General features: G+C 37.9%; 1 protein-coding gene across 6 annotated transcripts in view; it reads left to right on the forward strand.

Moving 5' to 3' along the window:
- Nucleotides 1-9,828: 9,828 nt before the first annotated feature.
- The window catches only part of MCM9 (minichromosome maintenance 9 homologous recombination repair factor), a 93,566-nt gene continuing 83,324 nt past the window's right edge, over nucleotides 9,829-20,070 (forward strand). For 5 of the 6 annotated variants that reach the window (XM_004740091.3, XM_013063139.2, XM_013063142.2 and 2 more), the window contains exons 1-4: nucleotides 9,829-9,947; nucleotides 12,307-12,617; nucleotides 18,169-18,485; nucleotides 19,416-19,497. In XM_004740091.3, coding sequence (XP_004740148.1) covers nucleotides 12,314-12,617; nucleotides 18,169-18,485; nucleotides 19,416-19,497 — 703 coding nt within the window. In that variant the 5' untranslated portion in view covers nucleotides 9,829-9,947; nucleotides 12,307-12,313. Of the gene's footprint in view, nucleotides 9,948-11,043; nucleotides 11,178-12,306; nucleotides 12,618-18,168; nucleotides 18,486-19,415; nucleotides 19,498-20,070 lie in introns of all 6 variants that reach the window. The other variant, XM_004740092.3, reaches the window with a different exon arrangement.

Genomic DNA, 20,070 nt, shown 5'->3' on the forward strand with positions numbered 1-20,070 from the left:
TTATACAGTCAATGAACGTATGACATAAGAGGCAAGAATACACATATTCCCAAATGGTGCTGATAAAACTCTTTTGCAGGACAGCTACCCGCAAAAGAAGGAAACTAGACCACTTTTTCCACACCATACACAACATAAACTCAAAATGGCTTACAGACCTAAATGTGAAAACTGAAACCATAAAATTCCTAAAAAGAAACAGAGGGTGACTTCTTTGACATCATCCTAAGCACGTTTATTCTAGATAGCTCTCCTCACACAAGGAAAATGAAAGCAAAAATAAACTATTGGGACTATACCAAAATAAAAAACTTTCATGTATCAAAGGAAACCATCAACAAAATGAAAAGGCAACCTTCTAAATGGGAGAAGATATTTGCAAATAATGTATCTCAAAGGGAGTTAATATCTTAAATATAGACAAAATTCAACACCAAAAAAACCCAAATAATCTGATTTGAAAATGGACAGAGGACCTGAATAGACATTTTCCCAAAGAAGACATATAGCTGGCCAACAGAGACACGACATCACTAATGATCAGGGAAATACAAAATCAAAACCACAAGGAGGTATCATCTTATACCTGTCAGAATAGCTAGAATCAGAAAGATAAGAAAGAAGTGTTGGCAAAAATGTGAAGAAAAAGTAACCCTCGTACACTACTCATGGTAATGTAAATGGGTACAGCCACTATGAAAAACAGTATAGAGATTCCTCAAAAAATTAAAAATAGGTGTACCTGGGTGGCTCAGTCAGGTGAATGATTCTTGATCTTAATTCAGATCTTTATCTCAGGGTTATGAGTTTAAGCCCCACATTGGACTCTGTGCTGGGCGTGGAGCCTACTTAAAAAAAAAAATTAAAAATAGAAATGCCATATGATCTAGGAATTCCACTACTGGGTATTTACCCAAAGACAACAAAAACACTAATTCAAAAAGATATATAAACAGGCATCCATGTATTTATTGCAGCATTATTTACCATAGCCAAGACATGGAAGCCAGCTAAGTGTCCATTGGTAGACAAATGGATAAAGAAGATGTAAGATATCGATCTAGATCTAGATCTAGATCTAGATATACACACACATCATGGAATATTATTCAGCCACAGGAAAAAAATGAGATCTTACCATTTGCAATAATATGGATAACCCTAGATGATATTATGTTAAGTGAAACGTCACTGAAAGACAAACCTGATTTCACTTATATGTGAAATTAAAAAATGAATAAACAAACAAGAAGCAGTAACACACTTGTAAATACAGAGAACAAACTGATGGAGAAGTGAGGAGGGATATGGACAAAATGGGTGAAGGAGAATGGGAAATATAGTCTTCCAGTTATGGAATGAGTCACAGAATAAAATGTATGGCATAAGGAATATGGTCCACGGTACTGTAATACTGTAGTATGGGTGACAATAGTTACATGTGTAGTGAGCATAGCATTCTGTATAACCCTGTCAAATCACTGTTTTACACCGGAAACTAATAAAACATTGTGTGTTAACTACACTTCAATTAAAAAATACATATATGTCATCTCTAAATATTAAATCATTATGTAGCATACCTGGAACTAATAATACAGCACTATATATAAATTCTGCCTCAATAAGAAAAATATATATATATATATGACATCTTCAGATATATAAAAGTATGTATTCATTGTAAACAATTAGACAAAAGAAAAATTACATCAAAAGAATATATGTGTAACTGAAGATATCAAAGGGGATAGGTACAGAAAATATTTGAAGAATGATGGAAGAACACTGGAAATCACAAGTACTTGAGTAAATTTAAGTAATTATTTTCTTGTTGTTATTTAAATCTCTGTAAAAGATAACTAAAACTTCTAGTTTCCGGTCAACATTTAGGAAGCCTGAAGGTAGCCACTCCACCCTACAAAATCGGAAACCAAAAAGCTAAAAAATGAAAAACTCTTCTAAGAACCATAAAAGAAGTAAAGTCACAAGCAAACAACTGGCCCCCAAATTGGAGAGATAATAGGCCAGTACAGATAACCACAACTTACCAGAGCAGAAACTAAGTGAAACTCTCCACAAGAACGGATGCCACGGTAGGTAAACTTGAATTGCAATTGATGAATTACTGGAGGCTTGGTGTAGGCAAGTCCAAAAAGATAAAACTTCAGTGGGGCACAGTCACATTTCTAAGAGTCTTACTTCTGGAGTTCACGGGGTCCTCACAGTGAATATTGGAGAAAAGCCCCTTTGTGCTTCCGACAGGGTTTGGGAAAAGGAAACCATTTTGAAACACACCAGAGCATTTTTTTTCTTCTTAAAAAGTTCTGCCTCAACTAAAACTAGTTAACCAGAGCCTACCCTGCTGGGGTTTATCAGAGCTAAATTGTTCTGGGAGAAGAGATACCCTCAACTCCAGCTGGCTCTATTCTTTCAGAGGAAGGAAGAGAAATACACACACTACTGCCCACTATCACCATCAGTCCCACCTACAGGGGGTGGGGACCGAGAGCAAGTGAAGTTCAGGGTCCAGAGGCAAAAGCTAACTACATGGAGCCCAAGACCTAATCGTAGGACTGCAAAACACTCCCTTTTCCCCACACCTTATTCCACACTTCTAAAGTCTATTTACAGCACTTTTACCCAGTATATCATGTCCATCTTTCAACAAAAAATTAGAAAACATACAAAAGAAAAAATAAATATAGTTTGGGGGAAAAAAGAAAAAAAATAGAGTGGCATTAAAATCAGACTCAGATTTGGTAAGGATATTGAGTTATCAGACTGTGATACAAAGTAACTCTGATTAATATGTTAAGGGCTCTAATGGATAGATAACATGAAAAAACATATAGGAAATGTAGGCAGAGAGACTGAAATTATAAGAAACAAAAAAATACTAGAGATTAAAAACACTTTAAAAGAAATGAGGCACGCCTTTAATGTTCTCCTTGCATGCAGCTGAAGAAAAAAAATCTCTGAGCTTAAGCATATGTCAATAGACACTCTAAAAATGAAAAGACAAAAAAGACCGAAAAATAAAAAGCCCCATAATATCCAAAGAAACTTAGAACAACTACAATAGGTGTAACATACCTATAATGGGAATATCAAAAAGAGGAGAAAGACAGAAAGAAAAAAGAAGCAATATTAGAAGCAATAAGAACTGAAAACTCCCAAATTAATGTTGGACACCAAACCAAGGATCCAGACAGCTCAGAGCATAGCAACCAGCATAAATGTCATAAAACTACACATAGGCATATTATTCTCAAACTATAGACAATCAAACATAATGAAAAATTAGTGAAAAGAGTCAGAGGAGAAAAAACACCTATAGAGCAAAGATGAGAATTATATTCAACTTCTCAGAGACCATGCAAGCAAGAAGAGAGGACAGTGAAATATTTATGGTGTTGAGAAAAAAAAACCACAAACCTAGAATTCTGTTTGTATACTTTGAAAATTATCCTTCCAATGTAAAGTAGAAATAAACACTTTCTCAGACAAACAAAAATTAAGGGAATTTGTTGCAAGCCAGCCTCTCTTGTAAGAAACATTTAAAGTTCTTTAGAAAGAAGAAAAATTATATAGGTCCAAAAGTCAGATCTACAAAAGGAAGAGCACCGAAGAAGGGTTGAGGGAAGGTAAAATAAAAACTTTTATTTTTTCATATTCTTTTTTAAAAAGTTATTTATTTATTTATTTATTTGACAGACAGAGATCACAATAGAGAGAGAGGGGGAAGCAGGCTCCCCACCGAGAGTAGGATGCGAGGCGGGACTCAATCCCAGGACCCTGAGATCATGACCCGAGCTGAAGGCAGAGGCTTTAACCCACTGAGCCACCCAGGAGCTCCATATTTTCTCATATTCTTTTTTTTTTTTTTTTAAAGATTTATTTATTTGACAGAGAGAAATCACAAGTAGACAGAGAGGCAGCCAGAGAGAGAGAGAGAGGGAAGCAGGCTCCCTGCTGAGCAGAGAGCCCGATGCGGGACTCGATCCCAGGATCCTGAGATCATGACCTGAGCCGAAGGCAGCGGCTTAATCCACTGAGCCACCCAGGCGCCCCATTTTTTCATATTCTTAATTGAACTAACAGATAACAGTTTGTTCAAAATAACAATGGCAACAATGTATTTGAGTAGGCTTATAATATAATATAAGCAAAATGAATGACTAGCAATGATACAAGAGATGGGAGGGAAGAATTAGGATTATTTTGTCACTGTTAAGGTACTTGCACTACCTAGAAATGGACCTGAAACTCTAGGGCAACCAATAAAAAAAGTTAAAAAAAAAAAAAAAAAAAGAAGCATAATCGATTTGCTAAGAAAGGAGAGAAAATGGAATCATATAAAATTCTCAATTAAAACTACAAATGACAGAAAAAATATGGAAGACAATAACTGGAACAAAGGCAACAAACAGAAAAGATTGACATATAAAGTAAGATACTAATTCAATTATATAAAAAATCACTTTGAACATCAATGGTCTAAATACTTGAATAAAAAGACAGGGATTGTCAGAGCAGGTTAAAAAAGAAAACAATGGGGCGCCTGGGTGGCTCAGTGGGTTAAGCCGCTGCCTTCGGCTCAGGTCATGATCTCGGGGTCCTGGGATCGAGTCCCGCATCGGGCTCTCTGCTCAGCAGGGAGCCTGCTTCCCTCTCTCTCTCTGCCTGCCTCTCCATCTACTTGTGATTTCTCTCTGTCAAATAAATAAATTAATAAAATCTTTAAAAAAAAAAAAAATAAAAAAAAAATAAAAAAGAAAACAAGATCCAACTATATGTTATCTATAAGAAATCTACTTTAAATAAAGATATGTAAGATTAAAAGTAAAGAGATGGAGAAAGATATACCATGCAAACACAAGCAAAAGAAAGCAGCAATAGCTATATTAATTTCAGACAGAGCCGACTTCAAAGCAAAGGAAGTTATCAGGGATAGAGAGGGGCACTACATAATGATAAGGAGGTCAACCTTCCAAGAAGACAAAATAATCCTTAATGTGTAAGGGCCTCAGAATATGTAAAGTAAATATTGACAGATCGGAAAAGAGAAATAGATGTAACCTATTGCAGACTTCAACAACCCTGTAGAGAAATGAACAGATCCAGCAGGCAGAAAATCAGTTAAGGTCAGAGTTGACATCAATCAACTGGATATGATGAACATCTATAGATTACTTCATCCAACAGCAGCAGATTACATTCTTCTCAAACTTAAATGAAACATTCACTAAGATGGACCACATTCTGAGCCATAAAACAAACTTTAACACCTTTAAAAGAATAGATATTATATAATGTCTGCTCTTAGACCCTAATGGAAATAAACTAGAAATTCATAACAGAACAAAGACTGGAAAATACAAAATAGTTGGACATCAAGCAACATATTTTTTTCTAAACAACACTGGGTCAAAGAAGAAATTTTTTTTTAAAAGATTTTATTTATCTATTTGACAAAGAGAGATCACAAGTAGGCAGAGGCAGGCAGAGAGAGAGGAGGAAGCAGGCTCCCTGCTGAGCAGAGAGCCCGATGCAGGACTTGATCCCATGACCCTGGGATCGTGACCTGAGCTGAAGGCAGAGGCTTTAACCCACTGAGCCACCCAGGCACCCCTCAAAGAAGAAATCTTAAGAGAAGTTTTAAAAATGCCTTGAACTAGAAAAAAATACTTTGAACTAAATGAAAATCAAAACACAACTTATCAAAATTTGTAGGGTGCAGCACAAAAAGTGTTTACAGAAAAATTTATAGCATTGAATTCATATACTAGAAAAGAAGAAAGATCTAATATCAATCATCTAAGCTTCAACCTTAGGTAAAAAGGAAAAGAAGAGCAAAGTACACCCAAAGTAAATAAAAGAAAATAAATAATAACAATTAGGGTAGAAATCAATGAAACTAAAAACAGTAGGTCAATAGAGAAAGTCAATAAAACCAAACACTGTTTTTTTTTTTTAACAAGATTTATAAAATCAATAAGCCTCTAGCCAGACTAACTAAAGAAAAAAGACACAAATTACTAATATAAAAAACTAAAGAGAGGGTATCACTGCTGACCCCCTAGGCATTAAAAAGATAATAATGAAATATTATGAATAACTTTATGCCCATAAAGTTGATAACCTAGATGAAATGGACCAATTCCTTGAAAGATACAAACTGTCAAAAATCACAGCTGAAGAAACAGATAATCTGAATTAGAAACCGAGGAAATTGAATCAATAATTAATAACCTTCCAAAACATAAAGAACTGGGCTTACTGTGAATTCTACCAAACATTTAAGAACGAAACTATACCTATTATCTACAATCTCTTCTAGAAAACAGAAGCAGAGGAAATATTTCCTAACTGAGGCCAGCATTGCTCTAGGGCCAAAATCTGACAGATACATTATAAGAAAAATAGAGACCAATATCTCCCATGATGATAGATGCCAAAATCTTCAACAAAATATTAGCAAATGAATCCAATAATGTATAAAAAGAATTAGGCACCACACCCAAGTGGGATTTATCCAAGTTAGGCAAAGCTGTTTCAGCTTTTGAAAATCAGTTACTGTAATGCATCATGTCAACAGACTAATGAAGGAAAATCATGGGATTGTATAAATAGAAGCAGAAAAAGCATTTGACAAAATCTTACATTCATTCCTGATAAAAACTCCCAGCAAACTAGAAATAGAGGAAAACTTCCTCAACTTGATAAAGAACACCTACCACAAATCCCAGCAGCTAACATCATATTTATTAGTGAAAAACTTGCTTTCCCTACAAAGATCAGGACCAAGGCAAGGGTGTCCCCTTTCCTCACTGCTTTCAACATCATACTAGAAGTCCCAGTTAATGCAATTAAAAAAGAAAAGAAAAATCATAGAGATTGGGAGGGAAGAAATAAAACTATTTATTTTCAGGTGACATGATTATCTGTGTAAAAATCTGAAAGAATCTACATATAAAACTTCTAGAACTAATAAGTGATTACGACAAAACTGCAGGATACAAATATGTAGAAGTCAGTTGTTTTCTTATATATAAGCAATGAACAAGTGGAATTTGAAATTAAAAACATATCATTTACATAAGAATCCCCCCACACAAAAAGAAATACTTAGGTATAAGTCTAAAAAGATATGTACAAAATCTATATGAGGAAAACTACAAAGTAACTCTGATGAAAGACATCAAAGAGCTAAATTAGTGGAGAGATAGGTATTCCATATTCATAGATAGGAAGGGTCAATATTGTCAAAATATTAGTTCTTTCCAACTTGACCTATCGTTTCATTCCATCCCAGTCAAAATCCCAGCAAGGCATTTTATGGATGCCTTGCTGGGCAAAGAGGATTCTAAAGTTTATATAGAGAAATAAAGGACCCAGAAGAGCCAAAACTCAATACTGAAAAGAGAACAAATTTGGAGGACTGACACTATCTGACTTCAAGATTCACTATAAAGGTCCAGTAATCAAGACAATACAGTATTAGTGAAAGGACAGAGTAGTAGATTAATGGAACAGAATAGAGAACCCAAAAACAAACCACTTAAATAGAGACAGTCAACTGATCTTTGCCAAGGGAGCAAAAGGCAATACAGATCTTTGACAAATGTAACAATAATAGTCTTTTCAACAAATAGTACTGGAACAACGGGACATCCACATATGTGCGTAAGCATGGGCGCACACACAATCTAGACACGGATCTTAACATCTTCACAAAAACTAACTCAGAGTAGATCACAGACCTAAGTGTAAGACATAAAACTATAAAAGTCTAAAACATAGGACAAAAACTAAATGATTTTGGGAATGGTGATGACTTTTCAAATACAACACCAAAAACACAATCCATGAAAGAAATAATTGATAAGCTGGATATAATTAAAACTAAAAATCTGCTCAGTGAGAGACAATGTTATGAGAAAGAGAAGATAAGCCACAGACTGGAAGTATTTGCAAGACACATCTGATAAAGGACTCTTAAAACTAGACAGTAAAAAACCAATCTGATTTAAAGATAAAAAGAAGATCTGAACAGAAACCTCACCAAAGAAGATATATAGATGAAAAGTAAGCATATGTTCACCATGATAGGTTATCAGGAAACTTCAAATTAACATAATAATGAGATACTGCTACACAACTATTAGAGGGGCCAAAATCCAAAATACTGACATCAAATGCTGGAGAGGACGTGGGGCAACAGAAACTCTCATTCATTACTGTCAGGAATACAAAATTGTATGACCTCTTTGCAAGACATCTTTGGAAGACATATTTACAAAACTAAACATACCCTTACCATATGATTCATTCAAGAAGCAATCATCCTCCTTGGTATTTACCCAAAGGATCTAAAAACTTTTACCCACACAAAAACCTGTACATGGATAAATATACTGGCTTTATCCATAATTGGCAAAACTGGGAAGCAACCAAGATATCCTTCAGTAGGTAAGGGGACAAATAAAGTGTGGTATATCTAAATAATGGATTATTATTCAGTACCAAAAAGAAATGAACTATCAAGCCATGAAAAGACATGGATGAAACTTAAATATATATTACTAAGTGAAAGAAGACAACCTGAAAAAACTACATATGTATGATTTCAACTACAGGTGACCCTGGAACAACACAGAGGTTGGGGCTGATCCCTTCACACACTAAAAATCCATATATAACTTTTGACTCCTCAGAAAGTTAATTACTAATGACCTGTTGACAAGAAGCTGATAAGATAAACAATTGGTTAATACATATTTTATACATATTATATACAGTATTATTACCGTAAGGTGAGCTAGAGAAAAGAAAGTGTTGTGTTATTTAAAAAATCATAAGGAGGAATACCTGGCTGGCTCAGTCAGAAGAGCTTGCCATGCTTGACCTCAGGGTCATGAATTTGAGCCCTAGGTGAGGTATAGAGATTACTTAAATAAATCTTTAAAAAAAAAAACATCGTAAGAGAAAATACATTTCCAGGACTGTAAAATACCCATGTATAAGTTGACCCATACAATTCAAACCTGTGTCGATGATACATGCCATCCTGGAAAAGGAAAAACTATGGAGACAGTAAATAGAGTAGTTGTTGCTACAGATTAGGTGGGAGGGAGGCATGAAGGGAGACTTTCAGGGCAGTGAGACTATTCTGCATAATACAACAATGGTGGATACATGTTACTATACTACATCTGTCAAAACCCATAGAATGTGCAACACCAAGAGCGAACAAGACCGTAAACCTTGTAGTTTGGGTGATGATGATGTTTCAGGGTATGTTCACTGTAACAAATGCACAACTCTGTTGAGTATGTTGACATGGCGGAGGCTTTGAGTGCGTGGGGAATATGGTATATGACGGGGAGGGTTATAGTGGAAAACACAGCAGAAAATCTTTGTGACCTTGTGTTTGCCGGAGTTCTTAGCCCCAAAGCGCGAACCATCCAGGCAGCTGGTGCCCCGCACGGCTCCGCTCTCCCGGTTCCACCTGGGGCGGGAGTCTCAGCCTGGCCCCGCCCTGGAACTCCTCCGGCCCTGCCCCGCCCCTCCTGGCCCCGCCCACCGCCTCGCCCCGCCCCACCTTCTCTCGTCCCACGGCACCAGGCGGGGCGCGCGCCCGCCCGCTTCTCCACCCGGAAGAGGCACCTGAACGGCGAAGTTGAGGCGGTGCGCGGCTCGGCGTCCGTCGGGTGCGCGGGCCCGGCCGAGGAGCCGGCGCCGTGTCTATTTGGCCCAGGCGCGACGCAGATCCATCGGAGCCTGCGCGCCCCCGCGGCCGGCGTCTCGGAGCCTGCGCGCCCACGCGCCCCGCCCCGCCCCCAGCGGCCCCCTCGAGCCCCCGCCGCCAGGCCGGAGCTTTCCGCGCCCCTTGGCCTCGGGAGCAGCGTGTCTCGGTGACTTCTGACACTTCGTGCCCGCCAGTAAGTGACAGCCGCAGCCTGGTTTCACCGTTCCTCTTATGTTTTTCTCCCCCCGTTCGTCCTAAGTCTCGCTCACATCTGTTAGTTCCCAAACTATTCAACTCCGGGATTGGTCGGGCGACCGAGCTGCCGGGTTGCCGAGCCCGGGTAGTGTCAGAGTCCCGCGGAGGTTTCGTAGGGCAGGGGCTGCGCCCAGAGACGGAAGAGTGGAAAGCAGCCCTCTGAGTACAACCCGACTCCACGTTTGCCGAGCGCCCGCGGGCAGCGGAGCGGGCGGGCGGGGAGGAGGTGCCTGGAAGACGCGGGCTGCGGGCGAGAGGGGCGGGCCCTAGGACGGGGCGCCGCGGGGACAGGCGAGGGGGCGGGGCTCCCGGTGGGTGTGGCGCGGCCGCTGGGCGGGCGGGGATTCCCGGTGGTCCAGCTGGAAGTGGCCGCTTGGTAGCGCTTCTGGCTCTCGTCGACGCTTCACGCGGTCCAAAGGATGAAGTAGCACGTCGTTGTTAATTTTGACCTCACTCAATAAGGAAAGGGAACTTGAAGGTTGTAGAACAATAAGGGTAGGCATGTTTATAGGGGTAACAAACTGCTTAGAGTTGAACAGTTTTGCGCAGATTTTGAAGGGGGATGCTGTTTTTTTCTTTATTCAAAGATGCCATTTCAGCAAAAACTAGGCAGAATTTAATCTGACTTTAATTTGAACCATGAACCCCGCAGCTTTCTTTTTGCCCTATGTGGAGCGTCTTTTGAATTGCTCAACTTGTGGCTCCAAATGTAATACGCATTTATAGAATCTTAGAGATTCATTTGTAGCAACTCTTGGGAGTCCAGTTTTTTTATTTGTTTGTTTGTTTTAAGCAAAGGCCACGATCTGGGTATATTGTGTGATCAATTATTTCTAAGTGCTTTTTCTGCTTTACCCTTGACTGCATTTATGTTACCTAATCAAAACAAATTAACAGTGTAGTGGCCATAATTTGTTCTCACTCATTCTCCTGGTTATATGTATACCCATCTGTCAGTCTCACACTGGTGTCCTGTAATTGTGAGAATTCTTGGCCTATGACACATACCCATTTATTCCTTCTACACCTTCTAGAATAGTAGCTTCCCCAAAAGGCAAAATATTAAAAAGCCTGTGTAACACATAAGATGCTGAAATGTGAACTTCTGAAATGTGAACTTCATAAGTCATCTTCTATCGTCTGTTTGTTGGACCAAATACAATAAATGGTAGGTGAATGAAATGACAAATTAAAGCACATTTGTCCTCCAGTTCTCTGTTTCCAAACCAAATAAGTTTCTTAGATGATCGATTTCAGCCGTTTATTTGGAACTGCCCATTGCCATGTTCATGATTTCACTCCATTTAAATTTAATCCTCTCCTTTGTACTCCTATTCATACTACATTTTTACCACTGTTAGGGCACTGTTTGATTTGATCTGTCTCTTGGTTCTCTTGAGGGCATTGAAGATCTTTTATTGTGCTTTTTATTTCCCAGCATGGTATACTAGTATGATAGATATCTGTCTGTATACATGAAAACAGAATGGGGGTAGGTTCTTTTAATCTGTAGGTATAAATTTAAAAAATACGTATTGCCAGAGGAATAAGATAGGTGAAGTAATGTAACATAGTATATTTATTTTCCAGTCCTAGTTATTTATCATTTAAAGACCAATTTTCCTTTTCTTTCCTCCGTTTACCTAGTTTCTTTACACTCTGGACAGCTGTTTTTGCTGAAGCCTATAGGTTTCCTAGGTTAGGAGGAGAAAATGAGAAACAAATTCACCTCAAATTGTAAATTTCTGAAGCAGATCTGTTAACTATTCAAGTCAGAACTGGCTATCCATGTATGTTCCATTTATGTAGCTGAAAACCCATGAATATGTATGTGTGTAGTGAGAGAGAATGAAAGAGAGAAAGGAGGATATGTTCTTTGTATGAAAAAAACCTAGAACTACAACACATGCAAAGAAGTAATGTTAGCCAGAAGATTGCTGTTCAAGATTTTATACCTGAACAAATGTGTATATAGAATGTGGTTAAAAATAGCATTTCATAGGGTTAATGAGGAAGTTTGGAAAAGATAAAGGAAAGCTATTGGACCATTTTGGATTTCAATGATCAGTATAAACAGAATTCTTTGGCTTTGGTTTTGCTTCACTTTCTTAATACATTTACTAAGTGACTGTAACAGGTAATTCAGATCTAATTAAGATTTTAACTCAGATAATATTTTGAGTTTATAGTGTGGCTCATAACAATTTACAACCAGTTTGTTTTGTTATTTTTTTGTTAACTTGTGTCTAAGTCACAATATCAAAGTTATAATCCAGTCTTTTTCTTTAATCACCTAGATTAAAAATGAATAGTGATCAAGTTACACTGGTTGGTCAAGTGTTTGAATCCTATGTTTCGGAATACCATAAGAATGATATTCTTCTAATCTTGAAGGAAAGTGATGAAGATGCTCATTACCCAGTTGTAGTTAATGCCATGACACTTTTTGAGACTAACATGGAAATTGGGGAATATTTCAACGCATTCCCAAATGAAGTACTAACAGTTTTTGATAGCGCTCTGCGAAGATCGGCCTTGACAATTCTCCAGTCCCTTTCTCAACCTGAAGGTGCCTCTATGAAGCAGAACCTTCATGCCAGGATATCAGGTAAATCTCTTAAGGATTTTACTGCTACTTACTCTCTAGGAACATTTTGAGAATTTTTAACACATATTGAACTCAGCACTAAGACATAATTGATATTTATACTTAAAAATATATTTATTGTGTAGTTGGTGGTCACTTTTACAGCAGAGTAATGATTTTATACTGTTCTCTGGACATTTGGAAGGCTGGGATATTATCCATGCCAACCAAGGGGAAGGAGACTGTATGGAGACAACATTATGTTAGTGTGCCCATATACATAGTTCAATATGTGTGTATAAAATTGTAATTCAGGGCGCCTGGGTGGCTCAGTGGGTTAAGCCGCTGCCTTTGGCTCAGGTCATGATCTCAGGGTCCTGGGATCGAGTCCCATATCGGGCTCTCTGCTCAGCAGGGGGCCTGCTTCCCTTCCTCTCTCTGTGATCTCTTCCCTTCCTCTCTCCTACTGTGATCTCTCTCTGTCAAATAAATAAATAAAATCTTTAAAAAAAAAAAAAAAATCTCTTAAAATTGTAATTCAGAGCAGCTTTATGAGCGTTCGTGACTACTAACAGAAGAATTGATAATACCAAGAATTAGGAAAGTGGTACATTTTACCTTGTGATCTTCAAAACAATTTTAGGAAATGTACTGTTTTTATATCTCAAGTTTAGTATTATGCTGGTCACCTGTTTAGGCACTCAGTTTTTGTCGGATGAATGACAGATTAAGTATCTTAACTTTAAAGATGCTGTAGTGGAGCAATCAGCTTGTGGCAAAGCTCTGTCTTTAAATTATTGCAGATTAAGTTGGAGAACACATGTACTGTTTTGTTTAGAAATACTTTATAGTATATTTCAGAAAGGTGGGGATTTATAATCAACAACAATGCTTGCTGTGATTCGAAAAAGATGAGTCAGTATAGTAGAACTTTTTGGAGACTAAGATCCCCTCCAAAAGACCATATATTTGATTTAATTGAAAAAGTAGTATTTATCTAGAATAAAATTAGGAATATTATAAATCTTTAAGCATTAGGACACTAGATAATCTCTTGGTAGGATCAAGAACAAATATTACTTTATAATAATGTTGCAAAAAGTTTGTTAAAAGGGATTTTAGTTAATGTTACTGAAATGGTATTTAAGAATGGTTTTAGTTTTAGGCTGTCCTTATGTTTAAATATGTTTCCATGCTTAGCTTAAATACCAAAATTTTGAATTTTGTCCGCCTAGGTGACCCTATTGGTTTCAGGTAAATTTAGCCTTCTTTTTTTTTTCTAATTTTCTGAAAAAGTAAACTGCAAATTATGTTATTGCTATGACGCATTCATTCTACAAACATATTAAGTTCAGGCATTTGCAAGTCTTTTGGGAAACCAAAATAGTAGGGTATAGTCCCTCATCTAAAGAAGCTCAAGGTTGTAGGGGAGATAGCTATATAGTCAATTATTTAACAATGGCGTTCATATGCCCAAAGCTACATGTCTCTGTGTGCATGTTGAACATAATTGTAAAGGAACTTAGTGGCAGCTTATATGTTATGTGATGCATGCCTCACTCATGGTAGGTGTAAGATATATTAGCCCACAGAACAAGGAGTGAATTCTAGCAGATTCACTGGAGATTTTAAGAAGAGAAGGTAAGGCAGGGTTGGAGGTGTCCAGAGCAGAATGATCCAGGAATGGAAATAGTCTGGTTTTAGGTGTATTGCAGCTTCATCTTGGACTCAGGAAAGGCATTCAGTTATGAAAACAGGTTGCCTCCATGTTTTAGTCTCCTTAGGAACCTAAGACATTTTCTTGTTTGTCTTTACAGGATATACATGGCTCTTTGTCTTCTGGGATTCTTTTTTTTTTTTTTTTTTTTAGATTTTATTTATTTATTTGACAGAGAGAGAGATCACAAGTAGGCAGAGAGAGAGAGGTAAGCAGGCTTCCCGCTGAGCAGAGAGTCCGATGCGGGGCTTGATGTACATCACACACCACCACCACCCTTTCACTGGTAGTGTTGAAAAACATACTTAATAACATATGTAGTAAGACAGAAAATTTAAAATAAGTTGACATTTCTAGGAAAACACTGTCTTAGCATCTATTTCAGTGTTAAGATTTTGATTGTATATGGTCACTTTTGCTTAACATATGGCCTTATCTTTATATTTTAAGCTTATTTAAAGCTTATTTTAAGTTCCCTCTACCTGCCACTCCCCCTGCTTGAGCACTTGCTCTCTGTGAAATAAATTAAATAAAATCTTAAAAAAAAAAAAAAAGATTTTCTTTGGCATTTTGTACCTTTTAAAGAGTTGCCTGTTCATTAATGGTGAAAAACAAGTTTTTTAAGGGATAAATGGTGCTGCTACGGTTAAACCTCTAGGTGATTCAAGGCTTGGAAACAGATTTATATATTAATAAATTCCGAACCTAACTAAAAAAAAATAAGAGCCTTCTAGCGCTTGGGGATCTGGTCATTATACTACCCTCCCTCCCTTTATCACTCAGCTTTGTGGTTTACTCAGTCATCAGTTGATTTTATGTGTTGCCTGTGGTAGTATGCTTTTTGTTGAATGAGGTTACAATTACATGCTGTATTTAGATTCTACTGTAATGGCCCTCTTATTAAAATTCTGGTTATTATGTCATTTGGATGTATACTTTTATTTATTTATTTTTAATGATTTTATTTGTTTGAGAGAGAGCACAGAGGGAGAGTGAGAGGGAGAAGCAGTCCCCAGTGAGTGGAGAGCCTGATGGCAGGGCTTGGTTCCAGGACCCTGGGATCATGACATGAGCTGAAGGCAGGTGCTTCACCAACTGAGCCACCCAGGTGCCCCTGGATATGTTCTTTTAGAAAGAGTCCACTGGAAAGCTTTTCCGCTAAGGTCAGGAACACGGCAGGGATGTCCATTATCACCACTGCTATTCAACATAGTACTAGAGGTCCTAGCCTCAGCAATCAGACAACAAAAGGAAATTAAAGGCATCCAAATCGGCAAAGAAGAAGTCAAATTATCACTCTTCGCAGATGATATGATACTATATGTGGAAAACCCAAAAGACTCCACTCCAAAACTGCTAGAACTTATACAGGAATTCAGTAAAGTGTCAGGATATAAAATCAATGCACAGAAATCAGTTGCATATCTCTACACCAACAGCAAGACAGAAGAAAGAGAAATTAAGGAGTCAATCCCATTTACAATTGCACCCAAAACCATAAGATACCTAGGAATAAACCTAACCAAAGAGGCACAGAATCTATACTCAGAAACCTATAAAGTACTCATGAAAGAAATTGAGGAAGACACAAAGAAATGGAAAAATGTTCCATGCTCCTGGATTGGAAGAATAAATATTGTGAAAATGTCTATGCTACCTAAAGCAATCTACACATTTAATGCAATTCCTATCAAAGTACCATCCATCTTTTTCAAAGAAATGGAACAAATAATTCTAAAATTTATATGGAACCAGAAAAGACCTCGAATAGCCAAAGGGATATTGAAAAAGAAAGCCAACGTTGGTGGCATCACAATTCCGGACTTCAAGCTCTATTACAAAGCTGTCATCATCGAGACAGCATGGTACTGGCACAAAAACAGACACATAGATCAATGGAACAGAATAGAGAGGCCAGAAATTGACCCTCAACTCTACAGCCAACTAATCTTCGACAAAGCAGGAAAGAATGTCCAATGGAAAAAAGACAGCCTCTTCAATAAATGGTGCTGGGAAAATTGGACAGCCACATGCAGAAAAATGAAATTGGACCATTTCCTTACACCACACACGAAAATAGACTCAAAATGGATGAAGGACCTCAATGTGCGAAAGGAATCCATCAAAATCCTTGAGGAGAACACAGGCAGCAACCTCTTCGACCTCAGCCGCAGCAACATCTTCCTAGGAACATTGCCAAAGGCAAGGGAAGCAAGGGCAAAAATGAACGATTGGGATTTCCTCAAGATCAAAAGCTTTTGCACAGCAAAGGAAACAGTTAACAAAAATCAAAAGACAACTGACAGAATGGGAGAAGATATTTGCAAACGACATATCATATAAAGGACTAGTGTCCAGAATTTATAAAGAACTTAGCAAACTCAACACCCAAAGAACAAATAATCCAGTCAAGAAATGGGCAGAGGACATGAACAGACATTTCTGCAAAGAAGACATCCAGATGGCCAACAGACACATGAAAAAGTGCTCCATATCACTCGGCATCACGGAAATACAAATCAAAACCACAATGAGATATCACCTCACACCAGTCAGAATGGCTAAAATCAACAAGTCAGGAAATGACAGATGCTGGCGAGGATGCGGAGAAAGGGGAACCCTCCTACACTGTTGGTGGGAATGCAAGCTGGTGCAGCCACTCTGGAAATCAGCATGGAAGTTCCTCAAAATGTTGAAAATAGAACTGCCCTATGACCCAGCAATTGCACTATTGGGTATTTACCCTAAAGATACAAATGTAGTGATCCAAAGGGGCACGTGCACCCGAATGTTTATAGCAGCAATGTCCACAATAGCCAAACTATGGAAAGAACCTAGATGTCCCTCAACAGATGAATGGATCAAGAAGATGTGGTATATATACACAATGGAATACTATGCAGCCATCAAAAGAAATGAAATCTTGCCATTTGCGACTTCATGGATGGAACTAGAGCGTATCATGCTTAGTGAAATAAGTCAAGCAGAGAAAGACAACTATCATATGATCTCCCTGATCTGAGGAAGTGGTGATGCAACATGGGGGCTTAAGTGGGTAGGAGAAGAATCAATGAAACAAGATGGGATTGGGAGGGAGACAAACCATAAGGGACTCTTAATCTCACAAAACAAACTGAGGGTTGCTGGGGGGGAGGTTTGGGAGAAAGGGGTGGGATTATGGACATTTGGGAGGCTATGTGCTTTGGTGAGTGCTGTGAAGTGTGTAAACCTGGTGATTCACAGACCTGTACCCCTGGGGATAAAAATATATGTTTATAAAAAAAAAGTAGGTATCAAAATGGAAAAATCTGGAAAGGAACATCCCCAATTCTTAATAATCATTGTATTTTATTGAAGGGATTATACTACCTATACCTGCAAACTCTTTATATATACTCCACTGTATTATGTCTCTATGCATTTAAACTTGTTCTAGTAGGGACACCTGGGTGGCTCAGTCGGTTAAGCACCTGCCTTTGGCTTAGGTAATGATTGGAGAGTCCTGGAATCAAATCCCATAGCGGGCTCTTTGCTCAGCAGGGAGCCTGCTTTCTCCTCTGCCTGCCATTCCCACTTCTTGTGCTTTCTCTCTGATAAATAAATAAAATCTATTAAAAAAATAGGAAAACTCTTTAAAAAAAAAAGAAAGAAAGAGTCCAATGATCATTGTTTTTCAAAATAATCCTTTTCTCTTTTCTTGGTTGAGCTGATCTGATTTTTTTTTTTTCTTAAAAAGAATTCAAATTTTTGTTCTGAAGTTACACCTTCTTCCCTAGGAAATATGAAAAGAATATATTCCATGGAGTCAAATTCCAAGATGTAAATTGATGGGTTTTTGTTGTTTCTCTCCATTAGGTTTGCCTGTTTGTCCTGAGTTGGTGAGGGAGCACATCCCTAAAACCAAGGATGTGGGACATTTTTTATCTGTCACTGGGACAGTAATTCGAACAAGTCTGGTGAAGATCCTGGAGTTTGAGCGGGATTACATGTGTAACAAATGCAAACATGTATTTGTGGTCAAGGCTGACTTTGAGCAGTACTATACCTTCTGTCGGCCATCCTCTTGTCCCAGCTTGGAGAGCTGTGATTCTTCAAAATTCACTTGCCTCTCAGGCTTGTCTTCATCTCCAACTAGGTGTAGAGATTATCAGGAAATCAAAATTCAGGAACAGGTAAATGATCAGATAAATGAGAAAAATAACAACTTTGAAGAAGGTTTTTTTCAGCTGTGGGCAAATTACCAGGACTAGGAAACCAATACAGGACTACAAATGGAACTTGTGTCTTCATACAGTATAGTTGCACATATATCAGAATACAGTCTTTAGAGACATGCAGTAATCATCTCTGTATAGAAAGCATTGGCAAAAGGGTTGTAGACTGACAATAATTATGTTAAAATTAAGCGAATATTTAAAAAGTTCAAACAAGCTGTATTTAAGGGATAGGAGAAAAATTAAATGGTTTAAGTGATTGCTGAACATTGGAGTGGTCAGGATTTGGGATTTAGGCCCAATTTTATTTGCTGTGTCCAATAAGGCATACATAGACACTCTTTAATGTGTCAGAGTGTGCAAGGTTTTCCTTTACTTGCCGCTGAAACACAAAGTCGCATTCAGCATTGAGGACTCAAACTCACGTCATTCTTTATACATCATTCTTAATACATGGCCTCTATTATTAGTCCAGGATGGTAGTTACAGCTCTGTCACTGCCTTATGCTAGGCCAGGAGGAGGGAATTGGGAGGGACAGGGATCCCAAGTCTTGGGACTAGAGGTTAGGAAAAAACTACATGTCTTTTAGGTAAGTAACTTTGTAATTATGTTTACTAATTGGAGTGCATGTTTATTTTGACCATCCACAAGGTAGATTATATTTGGAGATATTTTTCCATAATGGTGTTTTTATTTTACTCTGGTTTTAGTGAGTTTGTAAATGGATAATAAGCACAACTTTCAAGAAAATTCCATAAATCCCTATCATAATTAAATTAATTGTATGATAATACCAGGGAAATAGAAACAGTAATTTCAAGAACTGCTAGGCTTCTATTAAGCATGTATTTAAGCATACTCAGTATGTGTTTGCTTTTCCTTGCTAGGTGCAAAGGCTATCTGTTGGAAGTATTCCACGATCTATGAAAGTTATCCTGGAAGATGACTTAGTAGACAGCTGCAAATCTGGTGAGAATTAGCTTTTGCTAGCTTATATAAGATGTCCTAAAGTACTGATTAGGAAAAAACTACTTTTTATTTTCCCAAGAGCACTGTGAAGGCTTAATTGCTCATCTTGAGAATAGAAACTCGCGTGGAGGTGGGAGGTGATGCATAATAGGAACAAATCTGGCTTATCATTCCTATCCAGTCACTTGTTTTATAAGTGAAGAACCCAACTTGCCCAGGGTCACCTGGAGAGTTAAGTAGCAGAACTAGAATATGCACGCAGATCTATTGACTTTTGTCCAGGTTGTTCTTTTCAGTGTATCCTTGCTTAACAGCAGCAACTTTAAAATTGTAGTAGATTTAGCCTTTGGTTAAATAAAATGCATCAGATAGTATGACTGTGTCAGATGTTACTGTACTCTTCTTGCTATCTAGAAGAAAGTAGGTGATTATTCCTTTCTTCTCTGTGCTGGTGACACCCCTATAGGAGTCACATTGACTTTGTCCTCTGAGGGATCTCAGTGTTTCTCTTGGCCAATTGCCCAAATTGGAAAGGAACTTAAAACCATACTGGAAAGAACTGTAGGTGTTTAG

This window comes from Mustela putorius, unplaced genomic scaffold (assembly GCF_011764305.1).
Source record: "Mustela putorius furo isolate JIRA1106 unplaced genomic scaffold, ASM1176430v1.1 tig00003983_pilon_pilon_pilon, whole genome shotgun sequence".
Classification (NCBI taxonomy): Eukaryota; Metazoa; Chordata; class Mammalia; order Carnivora; family Mustelidae; genus Mustela; species Mustela putorius.